This window comes from Eptatretus burgeri, chromosome 6, assembly GCF_056783735.1.
Source record: "Eptatretus burgeri isolate ZD-2024b chromosome 6, Ebu_testis_v1, whole genome shotgun sequence".
Classification (NCBI taxonomy): domain Eukaryota; kingdom Metazoa; phylum Chordata; class Myxini; order Myxiniformes; family Myxinidae; genus Eptatretus; species Eptatretus burgeri.
In genome coordinates, this window is record NC_140966.1 from 66,167,922 (window position 1) to 66,182,176 (window position 14,255).

General features: G+C 43.6%; 1 protein-coding gene across 5 annotated transcripts in view; it reads right to left on the minus strand.

The window, feature by feature from the left end:
• LOC147024977 (uncharacterized) overlaps positions 1–14,144 on the minus strand; it is a 196,278-nt gene extending 182,134 nt beyond the window's left edge. For all 5 annotated transcript variants that reach the window (XM_085885471.1, XM_085885469.1, XM_085885470.1 and 2 more), the window contains exons 1-4: positions 14,002–14,144; positions 13,852–13,911; positions 10,302–10,619; positions 10,049–10,203 (exon numbers count right to left, since the gene is read on the minus strand). In XM_085885471.1, coding sequence (XP_085741597.1) covers positions 10,049–10,203; positions 10,302–10,616 — 470 coding nt within the window. In that variant the 5' untranslated portion in view covers positions 10,617–10,619; positions 13,852–13,911; positions 14,002–14,144. The remainder of the gene's footprint in view (positions 1–10,048; positions 10,204–10,301; positions 10,620–13,851; positions 13,912–14,001) is intronic.
• Positions 14,145–14,255: the final 111 nt, after the last annotated feature.

The window sequence follows — 14,255 nt, forward strand, 5'->3', positions numbered from 1 at the left end:
GCTCCTGGTTTAGCTTGGAGTGCAATGTTGAAAATGACAAAACAAGATATAGATTTAATCAGTGATGTGGATATGCTTTTGATGATTGAGAAGTCCAAGAGAGGTGGAATATCACAAGTATGTTCAAAAAGATATGCTAAAGCAAATAATAAATATCTCCCAAATTATGATAGTGAAAAAGATAGTAATTATTTGATGTATTTTGATGCTAATAATTTGTATGGATGGGCAATGTCTCAATCTCTACCTTATGGTAAATTAGAGTGGGTGGAAGAAAAGAATTATGAAAAGGCTTTGATGAATATTGTTATTTCTTCTCAAGAGGAATTGAATGACGAAGAAGAAGGTTATTATTTTGAAGTTGATTTGAGGTACCCGAGTGATCTTCATAATAAGCATAAAGATCTTCCTTTTGCATGTGAGAAAGAAACTCCAAAGAAAGAATGGTTAAGTGATTATCATAAAAGTTTTAATATTAAAGGTAAATCAACAGAAAAGTTATTAACAACATTCTATGATAAAGAGGGATATGTTTTGCATCAGAGAAGCTTAAAACAGTTTTTGAGAGAAGGATTGAGAGTAGCTAAAATTCATAGAGTTTTAAAATTTAAACAAAGTCCTTGGGTGAAAAAGTATATTCAATTCAATACAGATATGAGAGCAAATACAAAAGTAAAATTTGAAGGGGACTTTTATAAATTAATGAATAATGCTGTATTTGGAAAGACTATGGAAAATGTTAGAAACAGGCAAAACATTAGATTCGCAACATCTTGGAAAGAAGCTTCGAGATTGATAAATAAACCAAGTTTTGAGAGAGAAGAGGTTTTTTCAGAGAACTTTTCTGCAATTCATATGAAAAAGGAAAGTATTGTAATGGATAAACCAATTTATATTGGAACAGCAGTTCTTGATTTATCAAAGATATTGATGTATGATTATTTGTATAATGACTTAAAGAAAGAGTATGGTGAAAATGTTTCATTGTTGTATATGGATACTGATAGTTTTATCCTAGATATAAAAACTGATGATGTTTATGAAGATATGAAGAAAAATATTGGAGTATATGATACAAGTAATTTCAGCAAGAAGAGTGAGTTATTTTCCAAAAAGAATGAAAAGGTTATTGGTAAGTTTAAGGATGAGTTGGGTGGAAAAGTAATGAGTGAGTTTATTGGATTGAGAGCAAAGGCATATGCTTATAAGTATGGTGAACAGATTGATAAGAGGTTAAAGGGAATAAAGAAATATGTAATAAAGAAATCAATAACTTTTAGAAATTATTATAATTGTTTGATGAATAAGAAAGAAGAATATAGGAAAATGAATACAATAAGAAGTTATAAACATAACATATATAGTGAAGAAGTAAATAAAAAGGCATTAGGAGCCTTTGATGATAAGAGATTTATTTTAGATAATGGAATAGATTGTGTTCCATATGGATATTGTATGATAGAGTGTATAAAATAGATTATGTTTTAACGATGGGAAGATGGGTTAGGGTTTTTAAGGGCTACCGCCGCGTTTTGCACAATATATAAATGGTTAAACCAAGTATTAATCAAACTAAAGAGTGGAGAAAATCTCAGTCTTGGTATATAAATGGAAAACATAATGAATGTGAAAAATATCAAATAAGTCTTATTGAAAAAATAACTAAAACAAAGGTAAATAAAACAAATAAGCGAATTAATTTAAAAACTAGTAAGTTAGAGGATGTAAAGAAAAAATGAATATCCTTGAATGGACTGAAAACTTTGATGGTTATCAATTGAACAATGAAAAAACAATTTACTATAATCTCAAAATGATATGTGGCTCAGGAGGTGGTCAAACAAGAGCATTAAGAGAAGTTTATCATTTCGTAATGGCACAAAAGGGGTATCTTAAAAAATATAAAGATTCAAATGTTTTGTTTGTCAATATTTTAGATGGGGATTATTGTGCAAAGAAAATTAAACTATTGAAGGAATTTGAGAATGAACAAATCTTTATAGGTTCAATGAGTGAGCTGTTCAACCCCCAGGTGTTCAATTCAATGAGGTTCAACCTCCAGGTTAAAAGGGGAGACAAATAAATATACCTTGGGATAAAAAGGGGATTTATTTTTAGGGAAAAAAAATATAAATCGCTGAAAATCCCCCATTCATTTACATGGGGAAAAGTGAGCCAGAATCAGTATTCTTACCCTACTTTATATACATACATATATATATATATATATACATATATATACATCTCCACCTCGGCCAGGTCGCGCTGTCGGCCTCCCTGGGGTGCAGCTCCCTGCACGACGCGAGCACCCCTCGTCTGCCCTCGCCGCCTCTCCACAGCTCCGTCCCCTCCGCTCCGACTCCAACGCACACGACGGCGACCAGCTCCTTTTTGCTCCTTCTTCCCAACTCCACCGCCCGCGAAGTCTTAACTCTCTGTTCCTCTGACTGACGAACACGGTCGCTTATATAAGCCCCGTGGCTTCGCCTTCTCATCTTTGACCCCCTCCCTTCGACCTTTCACCTCGCTCCCCATTGGCCCGAGAAAAAGTGGGCGTGAATGCTTTTTGATCCATAAATTTGCATATATCGATCGCCCTCCAACGCCCTGGAGGCGGGGCCAAATCGCCCCTCGCTCACCGATTGGACGGAACAAAAGTGGGCGTGTGTCGTTTTTGATCCGTTTTTGAAGTGGAAAATCCGTGGTTTTGTACACGCTGTTCGACGCGCGCCCTGCACGAGTCCAACACCGGTACCCACAAGCGGCGCAAGAACGGTGGCGATGCGACGGTTGCGAGGTGTGACGTGAAGGTCGTGGCGGTTGTGGTGAAGCGGCGTTGTGGTTGGTGGTTGATGTTGTGGTTGTGGTGGTAATCATGGCGGTTGGTCCAAAATAAAGATAGCAAAAGAAAAACGGCTATCCTGAAGAGTCGCAGCACGCATAAATGACATGTATTCCCACTAGACAACGGGTTTGGGCCTAACTACACATGTACTTACCGAGATACCTCACCTAAGGGACCTGAATGGTGGTTTGCGAATTTGGTAACCACAACAATATATATATATATATATATATATATATATATATATATACATACATATACATACATATATAGTCATCCCCCGCGATATCGCGGTTCACCTATCGCGCCCTCGGTTCATCGCGGGTTTTCCCTTGGAACCTAACTAATTTTTTCTGCAGATTCCCCCTGTATATCGCGGTAATAATATATAAATTATTTAAGCAATAAATTATAACATGTGGTGCTCCACCAGTCACACAACGCACGAGTCAAAGTTTCGCTTGTGAACTTCGAATATTTTCTACGTTTTTTCTCCAAGCCCCACGATGCCGCCCAAACGCCCTGCACCTTATAAGGCTTCTGGCAAGGAACCGAAGCGCCAGAGGAAGGTCCTGACGCTCCAGGAGAAGGTTAAAGTGCTCGATCTATGCTTCGAGAAGGAAAAAGGTTTGCCGTGGTTGGACGACCACAGCCAAACCGACCAGACCAGACAAGTCGATCTCCGGCACCTCGAACCCGATCATTGCCAAGCCGACCAGACCAGACGAGTCGATCTCCAGCACCTCGAGCACGATCATTGCTAAGCCGACCAGACCAGACTCATCGATTTTTTTTTGGGAGGCATCCATTCATCGCGGATTTTCACTTCTCGCGGGGGGGGGGGGGTTTGGAACGTAACCCCCGCAATAAACGGGGGATGACTGTGTATATATATATATATATATATATATATATATATATATATATATATATATATATATATATATATATATATATATATATATATATATATATATATATATATATATATATATATATATATATATATATATATATATATATATAACGTAACCCCCGACACTGAGTTTTTGTTTGTTTGTTTACCTTGTCGAGGCTCGTATGAGAGCTAACACACAACGCACATCAAGGGGGGCATGAGACAGGAGGGGAGGGAGTGGGAAGGACAAAACAGTGGGGAATAGAGACATTAGATCTGTGGAAGGGAGTGGGATGGGACGGGGAACATGGGGAATAGAAGATGGACATTACAGGGACTTTCAGGAAGAAAAGCAGGGAATTTGAAGGAGGTGGGCTTGGGTGGATTATCGGGGGAAGAAAAGATCGAGGATTTGGATGGGGATGATCAGAGGTGGTGGGGAACAGCTGTTTTGAAGGCCTGGAGGGAAGAATGGGAATGAATAGAGTGAGGGAGTTAATTCCAAAGGCGGGAAAAAATAGGAATGAAAGAGTGAAGGTGAGCAGTGATTCGTGATTTTGGTAGTTTTACCAGAAGGGGGTTGTTGGCGGACCTTGAGCGCCCTGCGGAAATGTGGTGGGGACAAATCACAGAGAGCAGGGGGGCAAGGCTGGAGAGGAGAAGGTAGAAGACAGAAAGACCACCGACCAACCTGCGGTGATTGAGTGAGAGGCCCCAAGACTCAGCCTCATTGCGGGAGATGCCAATGATTCGAAATGCCTTGGTTTCTACAGCGTGAAGCTGGGAAAGGTGGGCGGCAGGAGCACCAGCCCAGAGGGGAGAGCAGTACTCCATCAGGCTGCGGACAAAAGCTTTTTAAGTGGTCAGGAGTTCAGGTGGGCCGAGGAAGGACTTTGCACGATGCAGGATTCCCAGTTGGCGACTGGCTTTGGAGGCGAGGTTTGAAATGTGGCTTTCCCAGGAAAGGTCATGGCAGATAGTGAGACCCAGAAGCATGAAAAAAGGACTTCTTCCAGAGGATTGTTGAGAAAGTTGATGGGGGGGGGGGGGGGTTCGAAACGGTCCTTTTGAAGAGACATCGTGAGAGTGTGAGATTTGTCTGGATTGAAAGACATGTTCCACGTGCTGGACCGGTTTGTGATTTTAACCAGATCAGCAGTGAGCGAAGAAGCTGCAGCTTGCCGGTCTGAGGGATGACCGATGGTACGGCAGAGGGTGAAGTCATCAGCAAAGAGATATAGAGGATTTTCCAGAGAGTCGGAGAGATCATTGATGAAAACCAGAAAAAGAACAGGGCCCAGAACGATACCTTGAGGAACTCCAGCCTGGACAGGAAGGGGGGATGAAAGATGCCAGACTGTGTCAAAAGCACGTGATATGTCCAGGGATACGCTCGGATTTCCTCTCTGGCATTGAGGGCTTCCATCCATTGTTGGGAGAGCAGAAACAGCATATCCAGGGTAGAGTGACCTGGTCTGAAACCAAATTGATGATCAGAAATCAAGACATTGGAGAAGAGGAAGGATTTCATGTCTGAAGTGATGATGGATTCCATAACCTTGCTGATAATTGGGAGAAGGCTGATTGGTCTGCATTGCAGGGATCTGTTTTTGCACCTTTTTGTGCAGGGCAGTGATGTTTGCTGATTTCCAAGCAGATGGCAGATGGCCTTGAGCAAATGAGAGGGTGAATAGAACAGAGAGAGGGTGAGCAAGAGCAGAAGAGCAGGCTTTGAAGACACGTGGACTGATGCCATCTGGACCGGTTGCAGAATCTGAGTCGAGGTTTGACAGCAAGCTCTACACCTTGTCAGGAGAAAAGGACACAGAGTCCAGGGACAGTTGGGTGCGACTGGGTAAGGTAGGTACAGAAAGCGATGGGTTTTGGACACAAGTTTTATCTGCAAACACCGAGTTTAGGCATTCAGCTTTTTCACGTGCGGTGTCAGCAGTGCTGCCATTTGAGGTAAGGGAGGGGATGGAGGGGGAACATACACCAGAAACAGATTTGATTCGACACCACCAGGATTTTGAGGAGGGCTAGGTTTGAGAGTTCAGACTTGAGATGAGAAAGATGCTGTTTTCTGGCTCTCCTGGGGGTAGATACACACTTGTTCCGAGCTTTATGGAAGGAACTGAGATTGTCCTCAGTTGGGTTTGCTTTCCATGAGGCAAAGGCAAGTTGTTTCAGGACAACTGCCTCACCACAAGCTTCAGTGAACCAAGGGCGGGTTTGGAAGGGTAGGACAACTGAAGACGAGTGGGGATAAATCTGTGCATGAGGGAGAGCAAGTTTCTTTGAAAGAATTCCCAGGATGAGTTGATGTTGGAGAAAGTAGCGATAGGAGACCAGTCCATAAGTTTGAGGGCTGCTCGGAGACCCTGCCAGTCAGCTTGAGTGAAATGCCAGACTCAACGGCGGTGAGGTGGTTCTCTGATAGCCAGAGAGATGTCCACTTTGACAAGGACGTGGTCAGAAGAACCGATTGGAGCGGAGCAAGAGCAGCAGATATTGTCAGGGAAATTTGTCAAAATCAGATCCAGAAGAGATGGACTACCATTGGTTGAGATCCGGGTAGGGAAGTTGACCGATTGGGTCAGTCCCAATGAGTCGCAGAAAGCTTTTGTTGAGGTTCCATGACAGGTGAGAGAGGTACCCACACCGAGCCAACTGGCATGATGACAATTGAAGTCACCACATATGAGGAAACGAGAGTTTGGATGAGAAGATAGAAGTTGGTCCATGTTTTCAGATAGTGAGGTGTAGATGGAGTCATCACTGTTAGGTGGACGGTACAGTACACATATAAACATGAGGTGGGAGTGGAGGGGAAGCCGTAGCCAGAGGTATTCCTGGGGGTGGGGGGAGTGAGGGCAGTGCATGGAGAGTGAGGAATAGAGTCTTTGATGAAGAGAGCAACTCCTCCACCAGGGCGAGGTTCGGGTCTGTGAAACCGAAGGAGGGAGTCACCAGGGAGAGATACTTGGGAGATAGACACGTCTTGGGGGAGGAAAGTTTCTGTTAGGCAGATTATGTCTGGTTTGTCAGTGGCAACCTGTATGGAAAGATCTGAAAGGTTTGAGCGAAGGCCCTGGATATTTGAGGTCCATTCTTTTAATGAAGAGGTAGGGGAGGAGGCTTTGGGTGCAGGGGTGAGGAGGGTAGGACAAGGGACGAGGGGGGGAGGTCAGGAGTGTTGTTGAAAGAGTGTGGGGGATTGCAGAATACCTCGGGGAGGGGGCTGAATGAGGAGGAGAAAAGGGTCTGTGGTGCTGGGGGAGGAGGGGGGGACAAGAGAGGGGGAAGAAGGCAGTTGAGGATTTGTGGAGGTGGAGTGAAGAGATGGAGGTGAGAGGGCAGTGCAAGGAGGCAGCTTTGTGGATGGGAGGGGGGCGAAACTTACGGAAGGATGAGTGAGGGGGATGAATAGTGGGAGAAAGGTGAGGGGGGGAGTTTTTGAGAGAGGTGAGAGGGAGGCTTGGAGGGAGAAGAGTGGGATGGTTGCTTTGAGAGTGAGGGGTGAGAGGAGTGGGTTGGCACTGAAGTTAGAAAAAAAGAATGATTGATGGAAAGCGAACATTCATAACAAACTGGGGTTTTTAAAAGTTTTAGGTCAGTTATGCGATTAAACACATTTCTTGAGGGATGCAATAAAGGCGAATTCAGAGAATGGAGAGAAGAAACGCTGTAACAGTTGGATTTTTTAGGCAAGGTATGAAGGAAAGGTCGAATTGAGAGCAGTCTGTTCAAATAGCAGAAGAGTAGTGCATTCTGATACAGTAAAGAGTACCACACGTGTGAAAGAGAAAGATGAAGCACTATAAGAGATCGTTTTTGTTATTATTATTAATGTTTGAGAGAGTTTTCAACAGATTAGGTTATGGAAGTGTTGTAGAAAAAAAATCGAGGAAGAAGAGGAGTAAGAAGAGGAAGAAGAAGAAGAAGAAGAAGAATCGGAGAAAGGTAGCAGGTTATTTTTTTCTTTAAGATAAGAAATAGAGTGATTAGTTGGGAGGATGGGGGATGTTAAGAAAGTGGGAAAGATAGAAATTGAAGATAATGGGGAGAAAAAACAAATAAACATGATCGTACACCGGGGGGAACAAAGGGTAACCCTCAAGCCTCAAGGATAGGCCTCAAGCACCCAGTTAGACAAGTTCGACGAAATCTCACAAAATAGCATGATTTTTGAAACAAACCCGAACTCGGAACACACAGTAACATGTCGGTGAGAAAATAAACAGTTAAAATGGGACAGATAATGACCGGAAACTTAACTTTGAGATCATCAGCAGGGAGCCCCCAAGGAGACCTGCCAACGCTCCAAACCCAGAACCGGAAGCAACCGGTTCCACGGTTTTGTATATATTTAACCAAGTATGTGGTGTATTTCACGTTTATGGGAATTATACTGAAAAATGAATAAAGTTGTAATGTTAACTCACCTGTGTGATTTTTCCTAAATTGTGCTGAAATTAACACCAGTCATAAATCCCATAACTGGATATGCTCGAAGAAAACCCAAACAGATTTGGAACCAACGGGCAAAACTGGTCTAGAAAAGTGTGTTTACATCTTTGATGAGAGAAAAAAGTTCAATTTGGTCAACCAGTGTCTGTATTGATGCAGTATAGCTGAAAAAACCCACATGGTAAATTACACTAATTATATTAATATTGAATGAAAGCAAGTGGTAAAATATAAACAAATAAACGTTTCGTCTGAATAATGAAGCCATTTCTATTTACCAGCAGAGTAATCGACCTCTGGGTGATCTCGTTCCAAGCGTTCAACACATTCTTATTTGGGTGGTATATAGGCAACAGACCGCTGCGTCGATCACTCCCGAAAACAAAAAGTAATCCAGGTTACGTCCATGAAGCAAAAACATGCCGACTACTTTTGTGCATATATAAATCATCGTGGTTATATAGGTCAGATAATTCGAATTGCAATGTCCCAGAGGCTGACACAAAAGACCTGAAGCCTGAGGGCAATATGTACTGTCACCTTCACAAGGTCCATTATGCCCATCAGCTCCAATCTTTCAATATCTGATGATCCTTTAAACAGAACTTTAACAGAATTTCAATATCTGACGATGATCCTGTTGCTTGAGTTGTTTTACACTGAACAGAAAACTTTGAGGGAGGGCATGGCAATTGCGAATATGACACTTCCGAAGATGTCTGTCTTTGCAAAGTGGCGGAAGTACAATTTTTTCAAGTTACAATTGCGGGTGGCGTCACGTCAGCTGTACAACCAATGGGTGAAGAGCGGACATTCTGTTTTGTGGAAGGGGGGGGTGGGGACCGACAGCTCGACTATGGTATGTGAACATGGTCTGTGTGGTTAAAGCAGCTTAGATTACCATGTTTCAGGGACATGTTAGAGGAGGTCATCTTGTTAAATGTGATGCTGATGAGGCAGCATATGTAATTTAGAGACAGTAAAATCAGGGAATATATTGTATGCATAAACACATGTTGTTTGCCAGCAGTGCCAGATGAGGACCTCCGGCTACAAAACGGCAGGAGGAAAGTGCGACACACTCCAAAAAGACCATCACCATCTGTCTGGCCAGTGAGTGCAAGCCATGGCAGCGAGTTGTGTTGTGGAGCCCTAGAAGAGGGAATACACTTTTAGTTTTATTGGGAGCACTCCGTGGGTGGGATGGCCAAGAGAATGGCACTTCCCAAAAGAGCAGGCAGCCAAATGAAGGGGCCCACAATCGGCGAAGGCTGTCCCACGGTATGGAGGGCGGAGCAGAGCAGTCCGGAGAAGAATCGCTGGAAAAGCAGAGTCACAAGGAATGGATCTAGACTTTTGCTTTTTACTTACGAAATCTTTAGATTTCGTAAGTATATTGATGACTTCTGTCCTTGAGAACAGAAGAAGCTACCAATGTCAAATTACACCACGTGATTCAGGACGGTGATGGCTAGCGCTGATTAGATTTTGGTCAAAATCGGTCAAAGGTCAAGGTCACAGTGAGGTCAAACATTCGATTTTTGGTGGTTTGGTACAGAATCATCGTAGAAACTTCTGGTTTGCGTCGCTACCTTCTCGAGAGACAGCCTTTATTAGACAAGGTCAGAGGTCAAGTTGACGATTTCGTAAGTACCAGTCTATGACTGCTTGTTTTTCAATTGGCAGTATCCATGGATTGGATTGCTCAATTGCCAAATTTCCATTCATCTTCACTTAATCTGCGAATTACATTCTTCAACAAGGAATCCTTCCTGTTAGGATCATGTGTAACTAAATTTTTCAAGGAAAAAATGGATAATTTGAAGTATACGTACCAGATTTGAGCCAAAAGGGCAGGTTCGAGACAAGACTGCATGAAGACAGGCTTCACCTCGTGGCCAGATACCAGGTTGTCCTTATCCTCATCAAGTCTTGTAAATATTTTGTCATATTTTGCTTTCTCCATAGGTTGAACAACCCAACCTGTGGACTGAAAAAGGGCAAAAAACAGAATATATCAATTATCGCAACACACCAATTCTCTGCATTCGTACCCACAGCAATGGTTTCACAAAGACGTGTGCCTACCTGGAGCTTGGTTGGCTGATGTGGAGTGAGAGACACTTTGATACTTTCTTTCACTAATGGAGGCAGAGAGGGTGGAGGCAGAGAGGGTGGAGGCAGAGAGGGTGGAGGTAGAGAAGGTGGAGGCAGAGAAGGTGGAGGCAGAGAAGGTGGAGGCAGAGTGGGTGGAGGAAGAGTAGGTGGAGGCAGTGATGGTGGAGGCAGAATAGGAGATGGAACCATTGTGACAGAATGTTTGCGTTTTGCTGGAGGTACAAGTTTGATCGGCAGGGCCAGCGGTACAGGCTCCTTCTCCAGGGCACGGTACACAAGGTACATTGCCTCAATGACAAAGTAGAATGATGGACAGCAAGGAAACAAAAGGCAGGGGTAGAGGGAATGAGGAGAGGCAGGAGAATAAATAAATAAATAAATAATAAGGAACAATTAATTATGAAAACGGGTGGTCAAAAAAACAAAGCATTACCTCCCCCACCTTCTTCCGATTCCCTCCCCTCACACCGCCTTACCATTCCCTCCCCTCATGCCTCCGTCCCATTCCCTTCCCTCATGCCTCCGTCCCATTCCCTCCCTGAATGCCTCCTTCCCATTTCCTCCACAAACGCCTCCTTCCCATTCCCTCCCCTCATGCCTCCTTCCCATTCCCTCCCCTCATGCCTCCTTCCCATTCCCTCCCCTAACGCCTCCTTCCCATTCCCTACCCCAACGCCTCCTTCCCATTCCCTCCCCTCACGCTGCCTTCCCATTCCCTCCCCTCATGCTGCCTTCCCATTCCCTCTCCTCATGCTGCCTTCCCATTCCCTCCCCTCACGCTGCCTTCCCATTCCCTCCCCTCATGCTGCCTTCCCATTCGCTCTCCTCACGCTTCCTTCCCATCCCCTCTCTCGCGCTGCCTTCCCATTCCCTCCCCTCACGCTGCCTTCCCATTCCCTCCCCTCGCGCTGCCTTCCCATTCCCTCCCCTCGCGCTGCCTTCCCATTCCCTCCCCTCGCGCTGTCTTCCCATTTCCTCCCCTCGTGCCACCTTCCCATTTCCTCCCCTCGTGCCGCCTTCCCATTCCCTCCCCTCGCGCCGCCTTCCCATTCCCTCCCCTCGCACCACCTTCCCATTCTCTCCCCTCGTGCTGCTTTCCCATTCCTTCCCCTCTCGCCACCTTCCCATTCCTCACCCCCCCCCACCACCCACGCTATATCCCTGACTGTGCTGCCTTCTCCCAGTGCTGCCGACTCCCCCACTCCACGCTGTCTCCCACCACCACGCTGCCTGCAGCCCGTGCTGCTGCTGCCTCCCGCCCCTCATGCGGCTTCCCCCCACTCCCTCATGCTGCCTCTCCCCGTGCGCTGCCTCTCCCCGTGCGCTTCCTCTCCCCGTGCGCTGCCTCTCCCCGTGCGCTGCCTCTCCCCGTGCGCTGCCTCTCCACCCCCACCACGCTGCCTCCCTCCCTCCCTTGTGCTTTTTTTAAAAATCTTATTTTGTTATCTTTTAAGCAGTCGGAATTGCTGCTCAGATTAATTCAGTTTTTATATTAGCAATGAATTGCCAGATCATGGCAGGATAGCCAAGAAGTCCGCATGCTCTCTCTGAGCTGTCTCGTCTGGGTTCGTATCCTGACTCAGCTATAAACTGTCATCCCGGTGTTTTACCTGTAGGGTTATTCATCATTGTGTGTGCCGTCTCTTGGATGGACGTTCAGTTGGGCATCACATCTGCTGGAATTCCACACCTCTCCTCCTCTCCCTCTATTGACTCCCCACTCCCTCTCTCCCTCCTCTCTCACTCCTCTCTTTCCTCTCGCCTCCCCCGCCCCCTCAATATTCCCGTCAGCGAAGCGACAGGTTGTATTTGCTAGTACTGAATAAAACTCCGTCTAACAATCTCTTGATAGCCTAATCAAAGTGAAATTCGAATGGTCATATTGAGCACTTGGTATAAATATTGAAACCTGAGGATTGTACAAATATTTCATGTCAAGAAATTCTTTCATATCTGTCACTGGTGTTGTGTTTTGATATTTTTTTATTGTAAATACAATAAATACCCTTTTTTCAGGTAAATACAACAAAATTTAGTCTGTATAATCAGAATCTTTACCATCTTGTCAATCTGATGATCATTATGATGTCATTATGTCATTATGCGCAACAACTGTCTGATAATGCGCAACAACTGTCTGATAACAACATTCAACACCAGCCCTCTCTCTCTCTGCTATTTAATTTATTCTTCTGAAATATTAAATTCTGCACACATTTTACACACACCACGTATACATAATTTATGGTCAATGCACAAAGTCAGGTAAGAACAACTAAATGCAAGTGTGGTCTTATAAAGGTAACCACAATACATCGAAGGATTTTGGTTATGACAGTTCGGCAGTTCGAACCTGACCCTGGCAGAGTCATAACAAAGACTTTAACCAGAGTTGGTGTCAAAGCCACCCAATGCTCGCCTGTTTATACATTTATCGTTTTTAAAAGACTCGTTTAATAATTAATATTTTTTTATAAAGCATTGCAGTGAAGTCTGATCCAAATAATTTTAAAGCAATATATGTATTTGTATATTGTAATCAGTAACAAGAGCGCAAGGAGCACAATATACGCCCGAACAAGAAGGTATATACAAAATTGTGCGACTACATGGAAAACAGCATCCTGGTTGCCTTGGCAACCACTTTAGATGACGAACGTATGTCGCGACACACCGTCTCCACAGTCTGTACCTATGTACCAAATATAAAAAGTGAAAGTTGAAAACTTTGGGAGTTAGAGTGCGGACAGGAACGGATGGAAAACAGCATCCAGGTTGCCATGGCAACCACTTTAGATGATGACCGTATGTCGCGACACACCGTCTCCACAGTCTGTACCTATGTACCAAATATGAAACGTGAAAGTTGAAAACTTTGGGAGTTAGAGTGCGGACAGGAACGGATGGACGGACGGACGGACGGACGGACAGACAGACAGACAGACAGCCGGACGGACGGACGGACGGTATCACATAATATGCATATATATATATATATATATATATATATATATATATATATATATATATATATATATATATATATATATATATATATATATATATATATATATATATATATATGTATATATATATATATATATATATATATCTCAGGCATATAAAAAAAGTGTGGTAGATAAAAATATTAGAAAGGAAAAAATAACTTGCACCAAAAACTTTAACATTTTCAAGCTCACGCTCACGCTGACGCTGATGCTCACGCCGGGGGTATCGCTATAGCTCTCTGTTCTTCGAACAGGCGAGATAAAATGGTATGTGCTGCTTCTTTTCTTGATGTGCGGCATTTAAAAAGGATAGATTAGAACAAACAACCATTGGTGGGAAACCATTATGCAGGATTGATGGGCTTAATGGTCTCCTCCTGCACTGAAGCTCCTGGTGAGGGAACTCATATTATGAACTGTTATAATTATTATTATTATTGCTATTGTCTAGTATTACTCATTGTTGTGAACCTACATTTATTTATACTTAAAACAAAAGAAGCCAAACTTACCACCGAAAACTCATCCTGGTCGAGAAAACCATCTCTGTCGACATCACTTAGATCCCAAACCTGCAACAGCACGCCCAAATCACCAGCACAGGTTTATCATCAGCAGAACATGATAATGAAGATATATGACTGTTCACAGGTGTAACTTACCCTGCCCAAGACGTCGACAGGAAGTTTGGAGTTGAGCAAAACAGGCTTAACCTTGTCACCCGAGAGAAATCCACGCACAGGTTGCAGACTGTTGAAGATCAGACAAAACCTCTCTTTTTCCTCTGTCTGCAGAAATTATACAAGGGCATATTAATAATTCATCAGTAAGCCATCAACTCATATGCAAATAAAGTTTCAGACTTTGCGTTGCAACTTAATTTATTTTAGATCTTGCTGAACTAGAACCCTGATAA